At 45.3% G+C, this 25743-nt stretch overlaps 2 protein-coding genes across 4 annotated transcripts in view; one reads left to right on the plus strand and one right to left on the minus strand.

Moving 5' to 3' along the window:
- LOC309534881 (receptor-type tyrosine-protein phosphatase V-like) overlaps positions 1-23051 on the plus strand; it is a 57789-nt gene extending 34738 nt beyond the window's left edge. For 2 of the 3 annotated variants that reach the window (XM_082227395.1, XM_082227396.1), the window contains exons 23-37: positions 314-404; positions 7129-7205; positions 10402-10536; positions 12125-12247; positions 12585-12745; positions 13409-13544; positions 14203-14282; positions 14768-14855; positions 15220-15319; positions 15474-15550; positions 18057-18191; positions 18473-18595; positions 18826-18983; positions 19501-19639; positions 21096-23051. In XM_082227395.1, the coding sequence (XP_082083521.1) occupies positions 314-404; positions 7129-7205; positions 10402-10536; positions 12125-12247; positions 12585-12745; positions 13409-13544; positions 14203-14282; positions 14768-14855; positions 15220-15319; positions 15474-15550; positions 18057-18191; positions 18473-18595; positions 18826-18983; positions 19501-19639; positions 21096-21155 (1683 nt within the window). In that variant the 3' untranslated portion in view covers positions 21156-23051. The remainder of the gene's footprint in view (positions 1-313; positions 405-7128; positions 7206-10401; positions 10537-12124; positions 12248-12584; positions 12746-13408; positions 13545-14202; positions 14283-14767; positions 14856-15219; positions 15320-15473; positions 15551-18056; positions 18192-18472; positions 18596-18825; positions 18984-19500; positions 19640-21095) is intronic. The other variant, XM_082227397.1, reaches the window with a different exon arrangement.
- ARL8A (ARF like GTPase 8A) overlaps positions 1-25743 on the minus strand; it is a 176504-nt gene that overhangs the window by 121368 nt on the left and 29393 nt on the right. The gene's annotated exons all lie outside the window — the stretch shown is intronic.

The raw sequence follows: 25743 nt of genomic DNA on the forward strand, positions 1-25743 counted from the left end.
TCTTATTCCAATAAATCCCAATTGTAAACAATTCAGGCTGCTTCAAAGAATGGAAAAACAATATTTCTAAATTTATTTGGCAGGTGGGAAAGCCAAATAAATTGGCTTTCTCTGACCTTGATACCAGACTTGAATGTGGTTTATTTTAATTGCGATAATCTTTTGTAAGCTGCTTTGAGAGCCTCTCAGGCCATAAAGCCGGGAGATAAATATTCTAAACAAATAATAAATCCCCTTCTCTATGAGATTGGCACCTGACTCAAACTGACATAGGGGATCTTGCTGATAAAAGTTTTCTCCTTCTGTCCCACAGGAGCTGAAGGAAGTAGGGAAAGAGCAGCCAAAAACGGAAGCTGAACTGCCTGCTAACATCTCCAAGAATCGATATCCTCATGTTCTACCATGTAAGTTCTGGACAGAATTATGTATAGCTAATTTCCCCCCTCTTCCTAGTTGGCAAACTCCCTTCTCTGGTTGGTTCATAAATTTTACAAATCTATTGGATGTTGCAGTTTTAGCCATTTCCTGTCCCATGAATTGTAACAGAGCTGAAAGACGGTTGGCTACACCTTTATGCAACTTTTAGAACCTGCTCCCCTTCCTCATCCTTTTGCCCTTTCCCCTGCTTTACCCCACCCCTGAACAAGTCTTCTCCATGGTAAATCCCACTATGGTGTCCATGATTGCGTCTACATGTGTATGAGTGTGACCACGTGTGTGAGCTGTATGCCTGGCGAATGTGTGGTGGAGTGAACGTGTGTGCGATCTGTACATGTAAAATGTGTACACTGATTCATAGAATCATAGAATCATAGAATCATAGAATCATAGAGTTGGAAGAGACCACAAGGGCCATCGAGTCCAACCCCCTGCCAAGCAGGAAACACCATCAGAGCACTCCTGACATATGGTTGTCAAGCCTCTGCTTAAAGACCTCCAAAGTAGGAGACTCCACCACACTCCTTGGCAGCAAATTCCACTGTCGAACAGCTCTTACTGTCAGGAAGTTCTTCCTAATGTTTAGGTGGAATCTTCTTTCTTGTAGTTTGGATCCATTGCTCCGTGTCCGCTTCTCTGGAGCAGCAGAAAACAACCTTTCTCCCTCCTCTATGTGACATCCTTTTATATATTTGAACATGGCTATCATATCACCCCTTAACCTCCTCTTCTCCAGGCTAAACATGCCCAGCTCCCTTAGCCGTTCCTCATAAGGCATCGTTTCCAGGCCTTTGACCATTCTGGTTGCCCTCCTCTGGACACGTTCCAGTTTGTCAGTGTCCTTCTTGAACTGTGGTGCCCAGAACTGGACACAGTACTCCAGGTGAGGTCTGACCAGAGCAGAATACAGTGGCACTATTACTTCCCTTGATCTAGATGCTATACTCCTATTGATGCATCCCAGAATTGCATTGGCTTTTTTAGCTGCCGCGTCACACTGTTGGCTCATGTCAAGTTTGTGGTCAACCAAGACTCCTAGATCCTTTTCACATGTACTGCTCTCAAGCCAGGTGTCCCCCATCTTGTATTTGTGCCTCTCATTTTTTTTGCCCAAGTGCAATACTTTACATTTCTCCCTGTTAAAATTCATCTTGTTTGTTTTGGCCCAGTTCTCTAATTTGTCAAGGTCGTTTTGAAGTGTGATCCTGTCCTCTGGGGTGTTAGCCACCCCTCCCAGTTTGGTGTCATCTGCAAATTTGATCAGGATGCCCTTGAGTCCATCATCCAAGTCGTTGATAAAGATGTTGAATAAGACCGGGCCCAAGACAGAACCCTGTGGCACCCCACTAGTCACTCTTCTCCAGGATGAAGAGGAACCATTGATGAGCACCCTTTGGGTTCGGTCAGTCAGCCAGTTACAAATCCACTGAGTGGTAGCATAGTCAAGACCACATCTTACCAGCTTCTTTACAAGAATATCATGGGGCACCTTGTCAAATGCCTTGCTGAAATCAAGGTAGGCTACATCCACTGCGTTCCCTTCATCTACCAGGCTTGTAATTCTGTCAAAAAACGAGATCAGGTTAGTCTGACATGACTTATTTTTCAGAAATCCATGCTGACTATTGGTGACCACAGCATTCCTTTCTAGGTGCTCACAGACTGTTTGCTTAATGATCTGCTCCAGAATCTTCCCTGCTATTGATGTCAGACTGACTGGGCGGTAATTATTTGGGTCCTCTCTTTTCCCCTTTTTGAAAATAGGGACAACATTTGCCCTCCTCCAGTCTGCCGGGACTTCGCCTGTTCTCCAGGAATTCTCAAAGATGACTGCCAGTGGTTCTGAGATCACATCTGCCAGTTCTTTTAATACTCTTGGATGCAGTTCATCTGGCCCTGGAGACTTGAATACATCTAAACTAGCCAAATATTCTTGTACTATCTCCTTAGTTATTCTGGGCTGTGTTTCCTTTGCTGAATCATTTGCTCCAAATTCTTCAGGTCGGGCATTGTTTTCTTTATCGGAGAAGACTGAGGCAAAGAAGGCATTGAGGAGTTCAGCCCTTTCTGTGTCCCCTGTTTGCATTTCACCATCTTCTCCTCTGAGTGACCCCACTGTTTCTTTGTTCTTCCTTTTGCTACGAACATACCCATAAAAGCCTTTTTTGTTGCTTTTAACCTCTCTAGCAAGCCTGAGTTCATTCTGTGCTTTAGCTTTTCTGACTTTGTGTCTACACGTGCTGGCTATTTGTTTGAATTCCTCTTTGGTGGTTTCCCCCCTTTTCCATTTTTTGTACACATCCTTTTTTAATCTTAATTCAGTTAAAAGTTCTTTAGATAGCCACCCTGGCTTCTTTAGGCACCTTCCATGTTTCCATCTCATTGGTATTGCCTGACGTTGTGCTTTTACTATCTCCCTCTTAACAAACTCCCAGCCATCATGAACTCCCTTTCCTTTTAGTATTGCTGTCCATGGGATCTCACACAGCACTTCCCTAAGTTTTATGAAGTCGGCTTTCTTAAAGTCAAGAAATTGAGTCCTAGTATGCTTGGCTGCTCCTTTCCGCTGTATAGTAAACTTCAGAAGAGCATGATCACTCGCGCCTAATGATCCTTCCACATCTACCCCACTAACCAGGTCATCGACATTGGTTAGGACCAGATCTAAAATGGCTGTTCCTCTTGTTGCTTCTCCCACTTTCTGGACAATGAAGTTGTCTGCAAGGCCAGTGAGGAATCTGTTTGACCTTATGCTCTTGGCTGAGTTTGACGTCCAACAAATATCCGGGTAATTGAAGTCCCCCATTACTACTATCTCCCTTCCTTTTGCATGCTTGGCCATCTGTTCCAGGAAGGCATCATCTATGTCCTCCGTTTGGCTTGGGGATCTATATTAAACTCCCACAATGAGGTCTCTGTTATTCTTCTCTCCCTTAATTTTGACCCAAATGCTCTCACTTTGGCTTTGAGGTTCTAAATCTTGGATCTCTTCACAGGTATACACATCCCTGACATATAACGCCACTCCTCCTCCTTTCTTGTCTGGTCTGTTTCTCTGAAATAGATTGTATCCCCCCATTATTACATTCCAATCGTGGGACTTATCCCACCAGGTTTCAGTGATGCCTATTATGTCATATTTAGTTTGCTGTACCAAGAGCTCAAGCTCATCTTGTTTATTTCCCATGCTTTGCGCATTAGTGTACAGACATTGAAGTCCATTAATCATTCCCCCATGTCTCTTATTTAAGGATTTTTTCCTCCCACCACTAGGTCCGCGTGCTGTTTGCTCCATTTGGTCTATGACATCTGGATGATCATCTTCATTAATTGATAAACTCCTACCTTCAGGAGCACTGTCTCCCTCCCCCACATTAGTCAGTTTAAAGCCCTCCTGATGAGGTTTCTGAGATTTTTGGCAAAAACATTCCTCCCAACCGTTGTGAGGTGCAGCCCATCGCTTGCCAGAAGTCCATCTTCAAGAAACTGCAGTCCGTGATCTAAGAATCCAAACCGTTCCTGTTTACACCATTTGCGAAGCTAGCTGTTCACTTCCACTATTTTCCCCTCTCTCCCTGGGCCACGTCGTTCAACTGGGAGGACAGACGAGATGACAATTTGTGCATTTAGTTGCTTCAATTTCCTGCCGAGAGCCTCGTAGTCTCTTTGGATCTTCTGGAGGCTATTGCTTGCAGTGTCATTGGTTCCCACATGAACCAAGAGGAAGGGGTAATTGTCAGTGGGTTTTATGATTCCTTGCAGTCGTTCAGTTACATCTTGGATCTTAGCCCCGGGGAGACAGCACACTTCCCGAGACATCTTGTCAGGCCCACAGATCACTGCCTCTGTTCCCCTCAGTAGGGAATCCCCTATCACCACTACACGCCTCCTCTTGGGTTTGGTCGGGGTTCTTCCGTGAGCTGTCCTTTCCAAGGTCGCCTGCACATTCCCTGAGGACTGACTTTGCTGCTCGTCTTCATATACCTGATCGACTGTAATGAGGGAGAGATCCTCAAATGGAGTATGCTCTCCGTCTTCCATGCTAGGGGAGAGGACCTCAAAGCGATTGTGTATTTCTAAACAATCAGAGTGAACCCTGGGCCTCCTACTTCTTTGAGTCACGTTTCTCCATATATCTGGCTCCTGTGTTGGTGAACTAGCCTCCTTCTCAGGGGAGTCCCCTGTCTCCTCCTTGGTGGGGACGGTGTGCTCTGTTGCTTCCAAGAACAGCTCCAGCTCTCTAATTCTTTGGAGCGTAGCTACACGTTCCTCCAGTTGCTGCACTTTGTCTTTTAAAAGGGCAATCAACATGCAATTGCTGCAGGTAAAGCTGCCTGCAACCTTTGGCAAGATGGCAAACATTGCGCAGGAATCGCAGGCGACTGCAACTGTTCCCTCCCCTTCCATCATGAGATCGTGTCGTTGGGGGTGGCTACAGAGGTCCTCCATCATAAAAAGCTTGAAGACAGGACAAATAACTTCCCCCACAAAAAAAACCTAGGTCTCCCCCAACAAACGTTTGAGACTAGCTCCCCTAAATCTAAAAGATGGGTATAACTGCGCGCGCCGCTAGGCGCGCGCCGCTGCCCTGCAAACTCTGATAAGCTCCTCCCACAGCTAATCCCCTGCCTCAACAGAAACCCTGCCCCCTCTGACCTTTGCACAGGGAAAACAGCTAATCAGCCACAAAGAAACACAGACACACAAGAAAACCCTTTTTGCTCCTTCTTCAACTGCTGCCCTGCAAACTCTGATAAGCTCCTCCCACAGCTAATCCCCTGCCTCAACAGAAACCCTGCCCCCTCTGACCTTTGCACAGGGAAAACAGCTAATCAGCCACAAAGAAACACAGACACACAAGAAAACCCTTTTTGCTCCTTCTTCAACTGCTGCCCTGCAAACTCTGATAAGCTCCTCCCACAGCTAATCCCCTGCCTCAACAGAAACCCTGCCCCCTCTGACCTTTGCACAGGGAAAACAGCTAATCAGCCACAAAGAAACACAGACACACAAGAAAACCCTTTTTGCTCCTTCTTCAACTGCTGCCCTGCAAACTCTGATAAGCTCCTCCCACAGCTAATCCCCTGCCTCAACAGAAACCCTGCCCCCTCTGACCTTTGCACAGGGAAAACAGCTAATCAGCCACAAAGAAACACAGACACACAAGAAAACCCTTTTTGCTCCTTCTTCAACTGCTGCCCTGCAAACTCTGATAAGCTCCTCCCACAGCTAATCCCCTGCCTCAACAGAAACCCTGCCCCCTCTGACCTTTGCACAGGGAAAACAGCTAATCAGCCACAAAGAAACACAGACACACAAGAAAACCCTTTTTGCTCCTTCTTCAACTGCTGCCCTGCAAACTCTGATAAGCTCCTCCCACAGCTAATCCCCTGCCTCAACAGAAACCCTGCCCCCCTCTGACCTTTGCACAGGGAAAACAGCTAATCAGCCACAAAGAAACACAGACACACAAGAAAACCCTTTTTGCTCCTTCTTCAACTGCTGCCCTGCAAACTCTGATAAGCTCCTCCCACAGCTAATCCCCTGCCTCAACAGAAACCCTGCCCCCTCTGACCTTTGCACAGGGAAAACAGCTAATCAGCCACAAAGAAACACAGACACACAAGAAAACCCTTTTTGCTCCTTCTTCAACTGCTGCCCTGCAAACTCTGATAAGCTCCTCCCACAGCTAATCCCCTGCCTCAACAGAAACCCTGCCCCCTCTGACCTTTGCACAGGGAAAACAGCTAATCAGCCACAAAGAAACACAGACACACAAGAAAACCCTTTTTGCTCCTTCTTCAACTGCTGCCCTGCAAACTCTGATAAGCTCCTCCCACAGCTAATCCCCTGCCTCAACAGAAACCCTGCCCCCTCTGACCTTTGCACAGGGAAAACAGCTAATCAGCCACAAAGAAACACAGACACACAAGAAAACCCTTTTTGCTCCTTCTTCAACTGCTGCCCTGCAAACTCTGATAAGCTCCTCCCACAGCTAATCCCCTGCCTCAACAGAAACCCTGATTGATTATTTAATTTCTGTACCGCTTAATGGTCGGCATCCATCTGTGTCAGGAGGAGTGTGGTCAAGCTGTTGGAAGGTTGTAACACCTGCTGTGGCTATAGAGACCGATCTGGGAGAGGCATGTTGTGTTGCAGCTGGGGCAGATGAAGGCATCCGGTTGTGCTGCTGCAGGTGCACCATCTCTGCGCTTATCCCAGCCATCATTCCTTCTCTGGTCACTGCTGTGGATACACAACCTGACTGCCTGTCTCCAGCCACTGTGGTCGTCTGCAAGGGATTCCCACACCGTGGGGTTAATGTTGCCAACCTTCGCATCACACAAAAAACAGAGAATTGGCTAAACTCTTCCACAGGGCTGCCAAGTTGCAACCTGGAGAATCTGATTTCACCTTTGTCTTCTGTGTACCTTCTTCCTTTGCGTGCTGTAAAGAATATTACAGTCCTCTGCAAACAGAAAGACCAGAGGAGAGGAGCACTTACCTCAAAATCCTAAGAGAAGCCACGATTGGAATTTGCTGCCCTTGTCTCATAATATTTCCTGAAACTCTGTATGGGGATTGTCCGGTGGGTAAACATGCATGTCAGAGAGAGCAGTGAATTTATATTGGTTTATATGTATTAGCAACTTTGTGTTTAATGTAACATTTTTATATGTAATTGTGCAGATGATTACTCCCGAGTGAAGCTGAGCCTGCTGGATGAAGAACCACATTCTGACTACATCAATGCCAACTTTGTGCCAGTGAGTTCTTTGAATGCTTCTGTAACCTTACTGGCATCTCATAGGAAGGCGCAGGGTGTTAGGGCACCTGCAGCAAGATCTTCACATATGACAGGAATGAAACCTAAATCTCAGGAGACCTGGTTGACCATTAGAATACTCTGCAGAGTTAGGAACAAGATTTGATTGATTGATTGATTGATTGATTGATTGATTGAATTTGCATCACTATAGCTTCAGTTAGGACACAGCAGGTATATCATGTGGAGCAAATAGACTTTTCTAATAATTACATTCTGTCACTATATTCTTAGTCTCTTTGGTTTCTGTGGAATGATAGAAAATCCAGTTTTTCTTTTCTTTTCAGTAAGTGGGAGGCTAATACGAAAATAGGCAAGGATAAAAGGAAAACAAAAGATGGGGAGGATGAGTCAATTGAGCAAGGTGTCAGAATATCATAACTTCCACATAAGTGTAAACATGGTCTAAAAGTGGACTCAGGCATGGACACCATGTTTTCCTCAGTCCAAATTTACTTTAGTCCATCTCTAGGCAAAGGCAGGCATAAGAGCAGAAGAGAAGCCGCAGACGTCTCTCAGCTGCAAGATGGCCTGGCTTCAAAAACTGACAAAAACGGATGAAAGCAAATTATATTATGTCACCATCAGTCTTCTCATGCCCCCGCAGCTTCAGGGGGGGCTGTCTACTTTTAAATTTTTTAAATCACCATAGGAACATTCACACATTTATATGCATCCTCTTTTAATTTCTTAATAAAACCTTACCAGTTCAAAACCGCTCTGGTGATTGAAACTGGGTAGTATCTCCTAATGACATTGCAGGGACCAGCCAATCACCACCATGTGCGGCTAGCCTCTTCTTCAGACTTGCAGAGCTGTTTCCCCCAGAACATGTTTGGGTTTGGACTGAATGGAGCGAGGGCACTCCCTGAGCAGCCCCATTGCTCTAAAACTTTCACTTGTCTTTCCTCTTTCTCCTGCTATTTACAGCTGCATATTAAAGAGCTTGGATGTTTCCCTTATGCCTCTCTGGTGATTTATCCAGGTAATGGCTAGAAAGCGCATCTTTATGTGTGTGCATGCAGCACTTGTATTTGCACACCCAAGTCTGCCTTGTGTGTACATGGTATGCGTGCGTAATAGCACAGCAGTCATGTTTGCATGCATGTGTAAGAACACTGTGCTTCATTTGCACGTTAACATCTAAAGTTAGAAAACAAGCCTCTTTAGCACAAGAGCATCTGTGTCTCCTTTGCAGGCTGCATTGGCTAAAGAGTGTGTGCCTGGCTGCCCGCTACTGGAAACACAATACTGGAGGAGATGATCTGTCTGATCCAGCAAGGCTCTTTTTGTATTTGTAAAAATGTGAGCAGCAGCAGATAAGGCAAAGGTGGTAGCCTCTCTTTTGCCAAACAAGGATCTGTGCAACTCCTCATTCCTGGCAGCCCCTCTTTTACTGAAAAATTGTTCACCACGTATGGAGAAGGGAGGCTTCACATTGCTTTCACTGAAGCCAGGAGAGCAAGAGAAATTGGTGCGCACGGATCCCTCTTGCTCTCCTGGCTTCAGGGATAGCCACCCGAAGCCCCCAGAGCATACTTCACTTTGCTTTCGCTGAAGCCAGGAGAGCAAGAGAAATCGGTGTGCACGGATCCCTCTCGCTCTCCTGGCTTCACTTCACTGGAGAGACTCTCCAAATGTTGATGGATTCTATCTGCTATCAGCCATTACCCAGCATAGCCAATGATCAGAGATTATGGAAGCTGTAGTCTCAACAATATCTGCAGGGTCACAATTTCCCCATCCCAAGTGTAGTGACTTCTGCTGAGAAGGTACCTTCTTCACTTCAGCTCTCTGTGGCACACTGTAACATGCATCATGATGTGGCTTGAGTGTGTTAATAGCACAGGCATGGGGTAGTGCACCGAGAAATCTTTCTTAGAGTTTCAGGTTGAGCTATCTGATCTTCCGGTTTCTTCAAGCCCAGTGAGGCAGCATTCTATGAACTTGCATTCCTTAAGCATGTGGGACTGTGCCTACTGCATTCTGTGGCTTGGAGAATGGGAGATCAACTGAGGAAGCCACTGGGTCTTTCCTTCACTCTAGAAGAGCCCACAGAGCACATTAATCCAAGACTTTTTAAGGATTTCTTGAAAAGACCATCTTTGATCCCTATTGACTCCCTGTGTCCTGAGCCAAATGTTGTGCATAGCATATGGAATGTAGAAGCATTTTGGATTTTGAGCCTTTTAAGGTGTGATGCTATCCTACAGATCCACTGACTGAGGGATATTAGAAAATGTGGCTCTACCAGCAGAGATGGAGTTACCAGCATGGTATGGTAACTCCCAGTGACATAAGTGGAGTTTTCCACCAGCTTGTCTGTAGTCCTGGTGTATGACCGGGGTGAACATAGGATTGTGCGGCTCACTGTGTTTCTCCTCCATTATTAGAAGGGTTTAAAACTTGCTGTTTAAAAATAATGGTGGAAAGGTGCCGTAAGGAATATGCAACAATATTCTTGTAGGATGGAGAATTAAACCTCTATAACTTTGCTACAGCAGAAGGATGACTCAGAATGTACTCAGTTTGAATCCATACAGCTAAACATAGTACCTCCATCTGTTAATAATTGGTTACATGAGAAGTTTATTTGGTTATGTTCATAAATAAGCATGTAAGATATAAATGAACGGCACAACCAGTGTTGTCCAAAACATTCGGAGCCGGCCAAGTTGGTGAAGGCTGGTGTGTAGCATAAACACATTCCAAACAGATCTGAAACACTGTTAACTGTTTTGGATGACAACAACAACAAGTTTATTATTTATACCCCGCCCATGCCGGCTGGAGCTGATGGGAGTTGTAGTCCAAAACATCTGGAAGGGCCAAATTGGAGAAGGCTGCCATGAGGAAATAGCAAACATCTGCAAGACCATAACCACAACCATCCAAAACAAGTCAAGCTTAAAACTCATCCTATTGCTTTCAGTAGGGCTTGTTCAGCACTGACATTTGCTGGATTGTGCCCTAAGTTCTTTCAAGGTATAAACTAAACTTTGCTCTATTTAAAAAAACAAAAAACAAAAGAACCCACACCACAATACAGAATAATTAAACCGAATCAATACTGTATGCTTTCCTTGATTCAATAAAAGCATTCTGCGATTGCTAATTCTGCTCATTCATTCTTTCAGGGTTACAACTCCCCGCAGGAGTTCATCGCCACACAGGGGCCCCTGAAAAAAACCCTGGATGATTTCTGGCGGCTCGTCTGGGAGCAGCACATCTGCACCATTGTCATGCTGACCGTGGGCATGGAGAATGGACGAGTAGGTCTGATGGAAGCCCCTACTGTAGGGGCGGGGTCCCCCTTTTCAACCCATAGGCCTCTTTCCCTTCTTGGCCAACTTCCAGGGGCCACATGGCAGAGGTGGGCGGGGCTAGAAGCAGAAGCAGGTGGAGCAATCAATGTTAATTTACTCTTGCGCCCTTCCCTATCCTCCACCCCAACAAACAAGAAGCAGAAATGCATATTCTAGCCAAGTAGAAACACACAAAGCAGGGCCCATGGAAGAAGGGACTTGCTTGGGGAAAGATCTGGGGGTCCAGATAGAGAAACATGGAGGGCCACATTCAGCCCCTGGCCTGAGGTTCCACATCCCTGCCCTACTGTATATGGTCCAGGGAACAAGAGTTTTACAGTGTGGTAGCATCAGTGCTTTCAGTAGTGGGAGAGTATTGATGGCCACTTGGGACCAATACTTCTTTCCATCCGTATTGTCAGAGGCCTGTTGCTTTATATCTAGTGGAAGGGAATTCTGAGGGCCAAAAGTAGATATATGAAAATGTGTGTAACAAAAAAAAAAGTAAAGCAGACTTGGGAGGCTTTGATCTTGAGTGAAGGATCAGTGCCTCACCCTTTACCCACCGGACATTTCCCCACTCAAAATCATCCCCAGGAGTTTCTGCCCCCTTCCTTCGGAAGCAGAAAAGCACAATTACAATTGAGATCTTGTGCATATAAGCTAAGAGTCCAGCATTTCTAATTGCCTGAGTTAACATCTTTTTGCGGGTGGTAGCTGATCAAAAATTTATAAACTTTTCTTAAATAATGAATGTTAAGGAAAAACACAAATTAAAGGCTACATGATTAAAATTAGAAGAACCTATTGGCCAATGGGAATACCCAGAAGTATAGGAATGATTTATTATTGCGTGCCAGCTGAAGAGAAAGTTAACAATGCGGTATATTACTCCTACAAGTTGACACATAATCATAGCCCAGTGTGCAGGAAATGTGGGACTGATGCTGGTTTTGCTTCATGGTAAAGATCTATGGGAGAGAGAAAATAATGAAAGCATTTTTATTGCTACTGCTGCTATTGTATCCTGCTGTGCCTCCAAAACAAGAGCCCAGGACAGCTAACGATGATCAAACCACTACTACAAGTCGCCAAATATAACTATAAAATATCCATAAAAACTGACCGATCAGCACAAAACAATCTGCAACTGGTATTAAAACAATCTAATTTAATCATTCATTTAAATAGTGACATAATAACAAGCTAAGATTTGTAACTCAATCCCATTCTTTGTATTTATTTTTACTGTGCTGCTTACTCACACAAAAATGCCGAGGCCAAAAAAGGGAGAACTCCTCCCATCTTGTGTGGTTACTTTTAACAAGCATACTATACACAGGAGTGCAAATAGAGACTCCAAAACACGGTGGAAGTGGTTTTGACATTTCCTGCATTCGAAGTGGTTTGTTTTCTGGGAAGATAGTATGTGTTGTGCACAGCACTGTAGAATCCACCAAGCACGTTGCACAAGGATAGCCAGGGGCAATATATAAGGAAACAAGGCTCCCATTTCCTTTGAAAATATTAATTGCAGTTCCATCTCCCTTGCTAGGTGCTGTGTGAATACTACTGGCCCTCGGACACTTCTCCCACCTCTTTTGGGCAGATCAGCATCCACCTGCTCGCTCAGAATTTTGCAGATGAGTGGACTACACGGGAGTTCAAGCTCCAGCATGTGAGTAGGAGACCAGAAATACCCCATGGCACCTCCCAATAATCTTGCCCAATCAAAAATGCAAATATAATATAAACTGCAGCGTTGTGGTGCTCCAGGGAATCCTAATGACTGGAAACAAGGCAAAGCTCTTTTGCGGACAGTTGAGAAAATCTGGAATAAAGAGTACATGCTTCATAAGCTTGTGGACCAGCTTTCTTGGTTGTAGTACCCAAATTCAGCAGAAGCATATCTCATGCAGTTTAATGGCAGATGCTTCCTCTTTTGCAATTTCAGGTTTAGGACTTTGCCTGAGCTGCTTCTGTGGGCACTAATGTGGGCATCTCTCATCACACAGGAAGGGCTAAACATGGAAAGGAGAGTAACCCACTTGCACTACACAGCATGGCCTAATCATGGTGTTCCTGAGTCCACAGCTTCCATGATTGCCTTTATAGAGTTGGTGCGAGCACACATGCAGGGTGCAAAGGAATGTGGACCTACGCTGGTACACTGCAGGTAAGTTTCAGGCAACCCACTTGGCTGGTTATTAATGTTGGGATTCCATTCCACCCTTTGCTGCAGACATGGGATTGTTGTGTGTCACATGTCTGTTTACATTCCAGCACAGAGTGCTGGCGTGAGCAGAACTTCTGCTCTGTATTGCTTTTGTTTTTAGTCTCTCTCTGAGAAGACGGCAAGGAGAGATGCCATGTTTTCTTTGTCTTGATTTATGTATAATAAATGCATAGTTTAGTATGTGTCTACAGCCTCAAGCCTCTTCTGTTGCGCAGTTTACACTGCTGAGTAAAGTGTGCTCAAGTCTGCAAGCTTGAGTCACTGATGTACATCAGAGCAGAGGTTGATGAATCTCCGCAGCGGCAAGGCTGAGGCGAGATGCTCCAGCTGGGGCCGATCCAGCTGGCCTTTCGACCCCCCTAGATGCCGACAATTACTACCAAAATCTGCAAAGGCAACAAAACATCAAGAAAAATGCTGCCATAAAATCATTCAGTTGGTAAACATCATTGCCTTGCCATGGTTGGCATGATCAGGTGCCCTCTTTGCCCAAATTCCTTGACTGCTGGGGTCACAAAAGGCAGGGAGCACAGAATGAGAAGGAATGAAGGCCTCCAAGGTGAGCTGTGTGAAAGAGCCTCTTCTTTCCCTGTATTACTGCAGTGCAGGTGTGGGACGCACCGGGACTTTTGTTGCTCTGGATCGGCTCTTGCAGCAGATGAAGTACGAGAAGGTGGTGGATGTGTTCAACACCATTTACAGCCTGCGGATGAACCGCCACCGGATGATTCAGACACTGGTGAGAAACTCAGAGCTGCCTCTCAGGTCGCTGGTTTCCCTGACATGGGAATCATTCAATGACACAAGATGGCCTTACCCTTTCTGCTGGGTGTTTGTGGCCAATGCGGAGGGATGGAGAAGATGCCAGAGACACAATGGGCAAGAGAAACTAGAAGGAACAGCAGGGGCCTGGGGGAGCGCCCAAGACATGGCAGGAGCAGCCAACCTTTTGGAGTCCATAAGCACATTGGCAAGCCAGAAAAGCTGTCATGCACACACACACACACACACACACACAGACACACTGCAACCAAGAACACATGGCAAACTGTTCTAGTGGCTACAAGAGAATGCTTCTTTCAAGCCTCATTTCAGTGAAGGGGTGGGATCCTTTGGGCATCCTCTATGGGCATGTGGAGAAGTAAATGAACAAAATGGGCAGCTACTGAAAAATAAGCATAGGATGAGGTACAAGCATTGGCTGTCAACTGGTTTGCAAACAGCTTCTTTCATTTATAGAGGCTGTAGAAAGATCAGTTCTTTGGCAAGTCAGTGCCAGTTCAGGAATAGAGGCCTGAAGCTCCCAGCTGCACATTATAATGATTAGATCTGGTTGCCTTTCTATTTCAAGGTGCACTGCAGTGCTTTCAGGGTCTCTGTGTGCTCTTCTCTTCCAGGGGCAGTACATTTTCCTGCACACCTGCATCCTAGAGAAGATCTCTGAAGACCCACAGATTGGCCTGTCTGGAGTGGAGCTGTAAGTTTATACCCAATTTCTCTTTCCATACCAGTGGAATGCATAGTTCTCTCCTATAAGTCTCTCCTTCCCCTGCTTAACATAGCTATTGTCTCCAGAAATGAAGCTACTCCTTCTTCCCCACCCATATGTGCAAACAGGCTATTACACTGCTGGATCACAGCTAGCACAAGTATAATGCAAAGGGGAAAAACTGGTTGGTTGGTTGGTTGGTTGGTTGGTTGGTTGGTTGGTTGGTTGGTTTCCCCATTCATCATCTGGAAAGGTTTATAGGGACCAGCAACTAGGACACCACACTCATTGCAAATAGGCATGGCCTGCCTCAAATAGCAGCAGAGGTTTCTTGTTCAGTAGGAGTTGCAAGGAGTCTCCTGGAACCACAGTGTCTTGTTCTCTTTTCAAGGCAGCTGTGCCATCAGCTCATGTTAGAGGGATATGGAATGGGGAAGCTGAATAATTAAACCCATCTCTCATGTTTTCTCAAGCTCCCATCCAGTCCCTCTCAAGAACTTTGTTCAGCACCACGCAAAGAACAGTTCCAAGGCCAACACTGGCTTCCTAAGGGAGTATGAGGTAAGAGGTTGGCACACAGGGACGCTGGGTTTTAAGGGTGCTCCAACTCCACATGCCATGTAGGTGGCCAGATTGGGCCACATCAGAGATGCACGACTATCACTTTGAGGGCAGCTCAGGCTCAAGCTGTGAAAATATACATCCAGCTGCATGTAGCATGTAGTTAACTCTTCGGAATGAATGTTTTGAAGATCTCTGCATTAGCAACTGTATCAATGATTAAAGTACCCACCATTGATTCTGGGGTCAGCGATCCTGCATGCTCAATCATAGTGAAAAGTCCACCCCAACCTATTTCTCCATCTCTCTCTCTCTCTCTCTCTCTCTCTCTCTCTCTCTCTCCTACTTTGCTTCTCCCCATCAGCAGATGCTCCTGGAGGCTGCCAAAGAGGAAGCCAATTCAGCAGTACCACTTTCTAGCAGTGGCAACCAACAGATCAACCTTCCCTCAAGCAAGAACTCTTGTGAGTAAATGGTTTTGTGGTTAGTATTGTTGTTTTGCATGAATCACGGGCGGGGCATAAGGCGCTGAGCTGAAATTCTGCAGCGCAGGTCTGTGCTGTGCCTGACGCACTGTGTCACCCAACCCTCCACCTTCTCACAAAGGCTGTTTTGCAGATGACCGCTCAAAAGTGAAGTTCTCGCAGCTGGATCGAGATCCCTTCTCAGACCTCACGAATGTCTGGCTCATCCCTGTGAGTCCACCATGAATTTCATTTCCCTCCTTTCGGGTCCTCTGTTGTTGCCTCCGGATGTCTTTGCTGCATGCTGCACTCCTATAGAAGGGATCAGTTGCTTATGTCACTGCTTTGAGGGGTTTTTTTCTTTTGCAATCAAGAGGTGTATATACTTTTAAATGAAGTGTTATGAAATAAATGTACAGTGGATGCTCGGGTTGTGAGCGTGATCTGTGTGGGATACATGTTCGCAACCCACAGCGTTCGCAACCCGCGTCTGTGCGTTTGTGCATGCGCGAGTTGCGATTCAGTGCTTCTGCACATGCGCAAAGCGTGATTTAGCGCTTCTGCGCATGCGCGATTGCCGAAACCTGGATGTAACCCGTTCCGGTACTTCCAGGTTTCAGCGCTCCGTAACCTGAAAGAAGCGCAACCTGAAGCATCTGTAACCCGAGGTATGACTGTATGTGCTTTTCCTTGCTTTGGTGAGAGAGAAAAGGCTAGGTCATAGCAAGTACAACTCAACTGCTGCCAAGCTGTGAGAAGGTAACAAGTGGATTCTGCGATCCTGGCTGTTCCTTGGCTCAGTATTTTATAACATAGACAATAAGAGTGTGGCAAACAAAGCACTCACATCTCTGGATGACTAAAAGCAGGGCATTACTGAAGACACTACAGTGGTACCTCGGGTTACAAACGCTTCAGGTTACAGACTCCGCTAACCTAGAAATATTACCTCAGGTTAAGAACTTTGCTTCAGGATGAGAACAGAAAACGTGCTCCGGCAGCCTGGCGGCAGCAGGAGACCCCATTAGCTAAAGTGGTGCTTCAGGTTAAGAATGGACCTCCAGAACGAATTAAGTACTTAACCCGAGGTACCACTGTATTAGAAATCAAAATAATATTGATAAACTGGAGAGTCGGGACAAAATGTACAAGCGTAAAAGGAATGCCACTTCAAGGGAAATAAGCCTGAGTGTGCAAAAACTACTCAATAAATAGTGAGTTCTTAGAATCATAGAGTTGGAAGGAACCATGAGGGTCATGTAGTCCAACCCCCTGCACTGCAGGAATATTTTTGCCTGTGGGGCTCGAATCCATGACCCTGAGATTAAGAGTCTCATGTACTACCAATTGATCTATTGCAACCCCTGAAATTAATACAAGACCTGCTAAAGTGCCACTGTGCAAAACTGGCAAACACTTTTTGAGGTTCCATTGGCAAAAGTATATTCAGAGACAAAGGAGGGCCGAGTACACGATCACTGGCTACAAATAATTGTTAAGTAATTACAGTAAAAGCAAATAGTGCATTGTGGGAACTTTGTGACTAGCCTGCGAGTGGTGGGTATAGGAGATAATACAGTGGAAGAGGATGGAGAGCTGACTTCCAGATGAGGGATACTGCAAGTAAATTTAAAATGTAATACCTTGTTTGGGAATCTATATAGCAGCAAGTACCTGGGCCAGCCTTCTTTAACCTGGCACTCTCCAGATTTGTTGGACTACAACTTCCATCAGCCCCAGCCAGCATGGCCAAATGTAAGAACACCAGGCTGGAGCTGGCTGACCTCAACAATCTATTAAGGTAGTTTAGTTCACAAAATTCCTTGATTATCAAGACCAAGAAATCTAGTCTAAGACAAGTACAGTGGTACCTCGGGTTACATACGCTTCAGGTTACATACGCTTCAGGTTACAGACTCCGCTAACCCAGAAATAGTACCTTGGGTTAAGAACGTTGCTTCAGGATGAGAACAGAAACCGTGCTCCGGCAGCGCAGCGGCAGCGGGAGGCCCCATTAGCTAAAGTGGTACCTCAGGTTAAGAACAGTTTCAGGTTAAGAATGGACCTCCGGAACGAATTAAGTACTTAATCCGAGGTACCACTGTACTTAAAGAAAGAAAATATGCTTTCATTTCACCCTCTGATCTGTCACTAAAGTTGCCAGCAACTCCTGGTGCCTCATCTCCACCTAACTTCCTATGGGAGAATAAGCCAGTTACAGATACCATAACCTGCAGCTTACTCCTGTAGCTAGGGTAATCCTTATCCAAGCTTAAAGGTAAAGGTAAAGGTAAAGGTACCCCTGCCCGTACGGGCCGGTCGTGACCGACTCTGGGGTTGCGCGCCCATCTCGCTTAAGAGGCCGGGGGCCAGCACTGTCCGGAGACACTTCCGGGTCACGTGGCCAGCGTGACAAAGCTGCTCTGGCGAGCCTGCACCAGCGCAGCACACGGAAACGCCGTTTACCTTCCCACTGGAGTGGTACCTATTTATCTACTTGCACTTAAGAGTGCTTTCGAACTGCTAGGCGGGCAGGAGCTGGGACCGAACGATGGGAGCTCACCCCGCCGCGGGGATTCGAACCGCCGACCATACGATCGGCAAGTCCTAGGCGCTGAGGTTTTACCCACAGCGCCACCCGCGTCCCTTATCCAAGCTTAGACCAGGCTTATCTTCTGCCGCTGGCACTTTGCTAACTCTGCTAAATGAGACTCTGCTTTTCTTTTTCTTTTGGCAGGGCTGTAACTCGGCCAAGGACTATATAGCTATTGAAGGACCTGACAAACTGGCCCTGGAGGAATTCTGGGGGCTGGTCTGGGAACATGGAGTCCACACCATCATCACTCTACTACCTGGACAGACAAACAGCCCCGTAAGATCCACATTATGCATTATGCAGACCCACAGATTTATAGAGGCAGGTCCTTCTGGGATAGCTGCAATCACTGGGGCCATAGCACAGAGCCATGGGACAGGTTCAGTTTGGGCGCCTGGAACTGAGAGCTGTGCCGTTTAGAATCCTGGCTACGTAAGAACTGCTTTTCCACAAGTGGTTCCCATGTAACTGAAGGCTATATCTGAATGGTGGCATCATGTGGTCAGGGCAAATGGAACTGCAACTACAACCCCTATTTTTTATGTTTGTATGTGTAGGCTCCAGACAACTCGTGCTGGCCCTCTGAAGGTGAACCTGTGTGCACAGAGACGTTGACCATACAGCAAGGCCCAGAGAAGGTTATTTCAGGATGGCCATGCACTCAGCTGAGACTGAAATATGTACGTGAGTTGGAAATAGTGGGGGGAAGCCATGGGGCCTGGGCAAGGGCAAGAGGAACAATGAAAGCAATATCATTGGACATGTGTGTTTTGCAGGGGAAACTCCTTGTCACCATAGCTAAGCTTTTGAGCTACACAGAATTCTTCATTTGTGCATTGGCCCGCCCTCTACACCGCATTCCCAAACAGTTGCTGGATCAATTATCATAATGTCTTTGTTACTTTGTCAGGAGAAAAAAGCCAAGGAGAGGCTGCTGCAACGGTTCCGGTTCCCTTTGGGGGAAGGAGAGGAATTTCCAGACCCTGAGATCCTGGTGGGCTTCCTCACCACTGTCAGGCAACTGGTGCCATATCGGAAAAGAACAAATCCCTTGGTCCTGCATTGCAAGTAAGGCCCTGCCTCTCCAGGTACCCTTGGGCTCTTGCCCAGTAGGCAGCCCTTTTCAGCAGGTAGCCCTTTTCCTTCTGCATATGGCACCAGTGAGGGCATAGGCCAATCCTAAGATGTAGGCATTCCCATCTCACTGAGCTGATACCCATCAGTAAAAGGGCTACTATCCGACTCCCGTTGGTTCTATCTAGTGGCATGCAGTATGTGGAACTCCCTGCCTCATGACTTCAGTTTTTGTGACCAAGACGTGCCCATCCATCCAGCTCTTTGGTTGATGCTGATGTTTTGGTAGGATCACCTGTGTTGTGATTGTCATTTGCTGTGTTGATGTGAGGAATTATAAGCTCCTGGTTTTAACTAATGCCCAGTGGTTAATGGTTTTATGGATGGTATTATTTTATTGTATTGTGAACTGTCCTGTGCTGAAGGCTGCACTAGTTAATTTTTTTATTTTTTTATTTTTTTTTTTTACTAGTTTATTTAAAAAATATATTTGATTTTTTTTCTTTCACAGTTCTGGCAGCGTAGGCCCGATCGGGGTGCTGATTGCCCTGGATACTCTGCTGCAGCAGCTGAAAGGAGAGAAGAGTGTGGATGTATATGGTGTTGTTCTGAGGCTGGTGAGGAGCTGTTGCCTCATGACTCCAACACTGGTAGGTAAAGGGCAGAAAGGGAAGCTTGAGCAGCAATGGTAGCCAAAGGACACTATGCTGTTCCATGTTCTGTTCTCCTGCAGGACCCCTGTGCTTTCTGTCTCCCTAAAGCTAGTCAAGGAGGACATGGGATCCCTGATGGACTTTCCCTTTACTGTACTGGGGTACACTTTTTGCATGGCCATCCAATATTGTGGTTCAAAGTGGGGAAGTAGGTAATTCCAGTCATGACTTCCAGTCTGATCTTATTTAGCAAGCCCCTTGGATGGGTCTCTACAGCTCAGTTCCCTCTCCCTCTCTCCAGCCACCATCTGTCTCGTATTCATGAAGAGTTGGGAAATATTGGGCAACTTTCACACAACAGATATTTTTGGACCTGCTTTCTTTCATCAAAGCCAGAGGGATGTCAACAAGGTTTTCAGTTCAGGCTTTTCCATATCATCAACCAAAGCATTTTCCATCCCTTGTGGGATACTCCCACATACTCTGACTCTGTGTGATATTTATTTCATCTGCATGTAATAGAAACTGGGGGGTAGGGATCGTTTTTTGCTGCTGTTCATCTTTTGAAAAATTCAAAGAGGCTAGATGTAGTCTTGATGCTATACAGGAAAGGGAGAGTTCATAATCTCCAAAGACTTTGGGGGTTGGATTCAAGTAAATAGTTGTACTAGAGGATGACAGTGGAATGAGTTTTGCTAGCCCAATTGAGCTTCCTCCTCCTCCCTCTGTAAAGGTAAAGGGACCCCTGACCATTAGGCAAACCATTTGAAGCGCTGGGAAAATGCAGTCTCAGCAGCAGTATCTTCTGCAGGGAATATGTCCTACCTCTAGGGCAGATGTCCAGCCTCTATACACTAAATGAGGGACAAATGCACATTTACTGCATAAAAATGTTTGTGTATGTCAGGTACATATGCCCAAGACTGCAGTATTAGGCTGCTTCCACATCAGCTGATCTTTGTGGCAGTTGTGCCACTAGAGGGCATTGTGCTCAAGCCCTTCTAAGTGAAATCCTGTGTATTGCAGGACTTATCACAGACCAAAAGCTGCAGCACAGGTGTACCATACAACTTAAATTGCATACACACCAAGTTAGAGCTCCCTGACATTGCCAGAGGAGAAGAATGTGGCCCTCCCTAGTGACCAAGCTGCAGAGATGCTCACATATGCAGCCTGCATGCTTCCTGTAGCCATAGAGCAGCTATAAGGGGTTGCACAGTGTGTTTTTGTGCCCCTGCTGCTGCATTAGCAGTTTGATCTAGCTGAACATGCTTGCCTAGTTCACTGTAAATTCCTGGACCTAATTCCTGGCCTGTTTTGATGGCAATCCTTGGCTGTGTTTTCCCTTTTCACCTTGGAGTATTATTACAAATTCTTTGATTGTCCATGGGAGATGATGAGAGCAGAGCTCCTAATCTCTCTATCCCTCCCCCCTCTGCTTCTCTCTCTCTAGGATAAGTACATTTATCTGTACGAATGCATTCGTGACATCATCACCCAGAAGCAAGTTTAAGTTGCCGCTCTTTGTTAGATGGGTGGAATGCACCGAGCACAGCAGTGTTGTAGGCATAGCCAGGATGGAAGCGATCCTATGTGGAGATGAACAGCTGCATCTTAGCAAGAGCAGAGTGGTGAAATAAGAAGAGCCAAGAACAGTGAGCTGATTACAAGGAACTTAAATCTGCTTGTCAGAAAGGCACAGGTATCCATGTAAGGATGGATTTGGTGGGGAGGGGTTGGGGAGAAGCTTTCCGGAGACTACCTGGCCTGGTTTCAGCATTTTGGGATTCTGAAGAACCAGAATTCGTGGGGACCACAATAATGGAATCAAGAGGTCTTATCAAGTATGACAACCTTTTGGATAACTTGTGCCATTCTAGATGTTTCGTGCCAGAAAGAGAGATGATGTAGAAAAAGGTGATGGGCAAGGCAGACCAATGGTCCAGCTTCTCTGCTACCACATGCCTGATACTTCTTGTTTTTGACCCTTGTGCCAGTGGACTTGCACAGCTGGGTCTGTGTAATCAATTTGTCAGACTGACACAGTCTCCAGTGCAACATGTCTGGGTGATTCCCTTGCACAAGCAGACTTGGGCAGTCTCCTATTCTCATCCAGCTCGCATGACGTCAAGAACAGGACAGCACTGACTAAGGTGCAGTATCTTCTTCACAAAAGCACCTCTGAAATAAGCATGGATCATCTTGCACACAGGGAAGGAAAGTTTAAACCGTCGGCAGTTTATGAAACCTTATATGATGCAGCAAGAGTGAGTAAAAAGAGGCTAAGCATGTTTACACAGAACGAAAGAATGGTGGTATCCAGTCTAATGAAACTAATAGAAAGCTAGTTCAAGGATATCTCAAGGACTTCTTTGCACAATGTAAAAATAACCTATGGAATTCAATGCCAAGGGGAGTTGTCTATTTGTATAAGTGCTTACGTGGCTGCAATCCTATATCAGATACCAGGAGTAAGTCCCACTGAACTCAGTAGAGCTTATTTCTGAGTGGAGGGTTGCACTGTTAATGGATTAGACTGATTAATGCAGGATGAGTATATCCAGATGAAAGGATACAGTAGGGACAGCTAATGTAGTGGCCCTCTAAATTTTGTGGACTACAGCTCCCATGAGCTCCAACCAACTTGGCCAGTGGTAAGAGATCACAGCAACTGTCATCCAGCAACATTTGCAGGGCACCATGTTGGCTACCTCCAATATACAGAGAGGATTAGAAGCAATGCAGAAGGTGGATACAATCATTTTACCCTGTGCATTTCTTTAGCACAAAATGCTGGGTACTGTTTTGGGAGATTTCTAAAAGAAGAAGAAGTTTTAAGACCACTCTTAGTTTGATTCAGCATGTTTTCATAACAGTCCATATATTCCACATGGTAAGCCCATCAAGAACCATCTCTCAGAAAGCAGACAAGACTTCTCATCATGATCCCCCAACACCCTGATTCTGTTCTGTTCCACTTCCTGCCTTGGCTCTTGACACTGCTAGGCCCCCTCTTGAGAGCTGGGCTTGTTCTCTCCGAAACTCTGGCTCCTCTAGTGTTGCAATTCTTTCCCTGGGAAAGGGGGGTATTGGGAATATCTGCCATTGCACTTAATGGGGCTTAACTTGTGAGTGAACATGCTTAGGATTAAATTGCAGGACATTCTTTGGTAAACTTGATTCCCCTCCTCAGTTTGAGTCTCATCATGCCCAATTCTTTCTACTTTAAACTGGCTCACTCTCGACTCTGTTTTTAGAATGGACACTTTTTTTTTAAAGAGGCTTGAGGAGTATGCTGAAAGAAATATGCTGTTGTAAATGAAAACAACTTCCCCCAGTGTCTCTGAAACAGAGAAAAAACTGGGGGAGGGGTTTGTAATAATAAATTATTCATTTTTAAAAAATGAAATTTAACACTTTCCTGGTTTTATTTATTGATCCAAGTATTTACAAACCACAAACACATAAAATTAATATCATGGTGACATACCACCTGATCATTAAAACTTCATAATGTTGAAAGAGCAAATATTACCAACACCACAATCCAGTTCTCTAAAAATGTTTGACCCACAGATGAATTAATATCAACATTGTAAGAGCCTCTTGGAATTCAGACAGTACTCAAACTAGAGGAGCCACTGTGCTGAGAGCCTTTGTGTAAAGTAAAGGTAAAGGGACCCCTGACCGTTAGGTCTAGTTGCCCGAGGGAGCTGGCGTACAGCTTCTGGGTCATGTAGACCCCTCTCAAGCCATGGTTGGTTATCTTGCTGCCAGGGTACCTCAGTCATCAAGAGGGATTGGTGTTCCGCTAGAGGGCAGTGCTGCCACCTACACACACAGGACGGAGATTCCAAAGGACAGGTAGGTAAAGAAGAGAGAGGGATTGCTGAGGGCTTTGGAACCAACAAATTTATACAACTGAAAGATGTAGAATAGTTCACTTGTTGGGAAACATGGCTTGAATGGATCCAGGCAGAATCAGCACATGGTGAAGAAGTTGAATGACAAAGGATGCTAATCGTTATTCTATACAGCACAGATTTCTATACAGTACAGGCTTCCCGAACCTGGGGCCCTCCAGGTGGTGTTAAACCATGGGTAGACAAACTAAGGCTCAATCGCCTTCTAAATCCGGCCCACGGACGGTCCGGGAATCAGCATGTTTTTACATGAGTAGCATGTGTCCTTTTATTTAAAATGCATCTCTGGGTTATTTGTGAGGCATAGGAATTCGTTCTTTTTTCTTTTTCTTTTTCCAAAATATAGTCCAGTCCCCCACAAGGTCTGAGGGACAGTGGGCCAGCCCCTTGCTGAAAAAGTTTGCTGACCTCTGTGTTAAACTCCTACCACCCTGGACCATTGGCCATGTTGGCTAGAGAGGATCAGATTTGCAGTCTAACAACATCTGCAGGCCATCAGGTTTGAGAAGATGCTATAGCGCTGTCTATGGAGGCTTTACATAGAGCAGTGTTGAGAGCCCTGTTCTGAGGGACGTTCAATCCAAAAATGAATGCAAGGAAAACAATGGACAGAAATGGAGGTAGAACTATAAACAGGGGAAGAATATTCCAGTTACACGACATACTTTGGATTAGTTACAGCACGTCAAAGTGCAAGTAGATAAATAGGTACCGCTCCGGTGGAAGGTAAACGGCGTTTCTGTGCGCTGCTCTGTTTCGCCAGAAGTGGCTCAGTCATGCTGGTCACATGTATGCCAGCTCCCTTGGCCAATGAAGCAAGATGAGCGCCGCAACCCCAGAGTCGGTCACGACTGGACCTAATGGTCAGGGGTCCCTTTACCTTTTTAAAGGAGAAAGGGCAGTTTCCTTTCAGGGAACAAAAGCTAATTGGTGAATTGAGGGTGATGCAGCTGGACCCATGTTTATCATACGTAACAGTGCCCACTGAGCAAATCTCAGTGCACTATAGTTTGTTCTGTCAACCAATCTTGAACAACCGAACCACAATAACCATCCTTAAAGTAAAGGAAACAGTCTGACTCTGATCAACTCTCGAAGTGATTCATTTATATACTGGTTTTTCAGTATATGCTTTTAAAGCAACAAAAATAAATAAAAACATGATAAGAACATAGCAGAACAAGTTTAACAAAACAGCCAGTCAATTAAAAACCCATTTCTTTACGTTATTTTGTTTATTCACTTGTTTGTTCTGGAACATAAATAAGAATTTTTAAATACAGCTAACCTTATTTCTGTTTGGTTTTAGACAGGCAGTACTTCTCCAAGAGCCAACATTTTAAATAAGTTTTAGGAGTATGGTAACTACTAGACTAAACAAGGGGAAATATTTCAGCTACAGCCACTTCAAATGTAAAAGCTCAGCACTCTCTTCAAAATCATTTGTGGGGAAATAAGCTTGATTGTTCACAAGAGAGTGTGGCTACTCTTGCAGGCTGGAGTTGAGAGAGAGAACAAATGAATCCAGCTCTAGAGGACCAGATGAGGAAAACTGGATTACTTTCAAACAATGGCAAGAAAAACTAATGGTTCATATGGCATTGTGTGAAGAAGAATTCAAAACACTTGGCACAGACAGCAATACTGACATCACTCCTGTTGTTGTTGTTGTTGGCAGCATCCGACTGTGTTGGGAGACAATGGAGGAGTGTGCCTTTGGGGGTGAAGTCAAACTATTGGAAGGTTACAATACCTGCTGTGGCTGTAGCACTGCTCACATCACTTCCTAACTCATAGTATTGTTAGTCTCTCCAATATCTCCCCAACTGCACAATGTATTCCCAGATTTTGAGTGGAATATCCCAATTAAGTTGAATATGCAGGTCTACACACATTGGATTTTGCACATGTATATCCTATTAAAGCATTATACCCATGCTTGGCAGGGGGTTGGACTCGATGGCCCTTGTGGTCTCTTCAACTCTATGATTCTATGATTCTATGATTCTATGCATGGATGTCTGGTGGTCTTGGAGATGGAACAGGGAATAATAATAATAATAATAATAATAATAATAATAATAATAATGTTTTTATTTATACCCTGTCCATCTGGCTGGGTTTCCCCAGCCACTTTGGGCAGTTTACAGCACATTTAGAAACATAATAAAAACATCA

The sequence above is a fragment of the Podarcis vaucheri genome (genome assembly GCF_965113315.1).
Source record: "Podarcis vaucheri genome assembly, chromosome: 6".
Lineage (NCBI taxonomy): Eukaryota > Metazoa > Chordata > Lepidosauria > Squamata > Lacertidae > Podarcis > Podarcis vaucheri.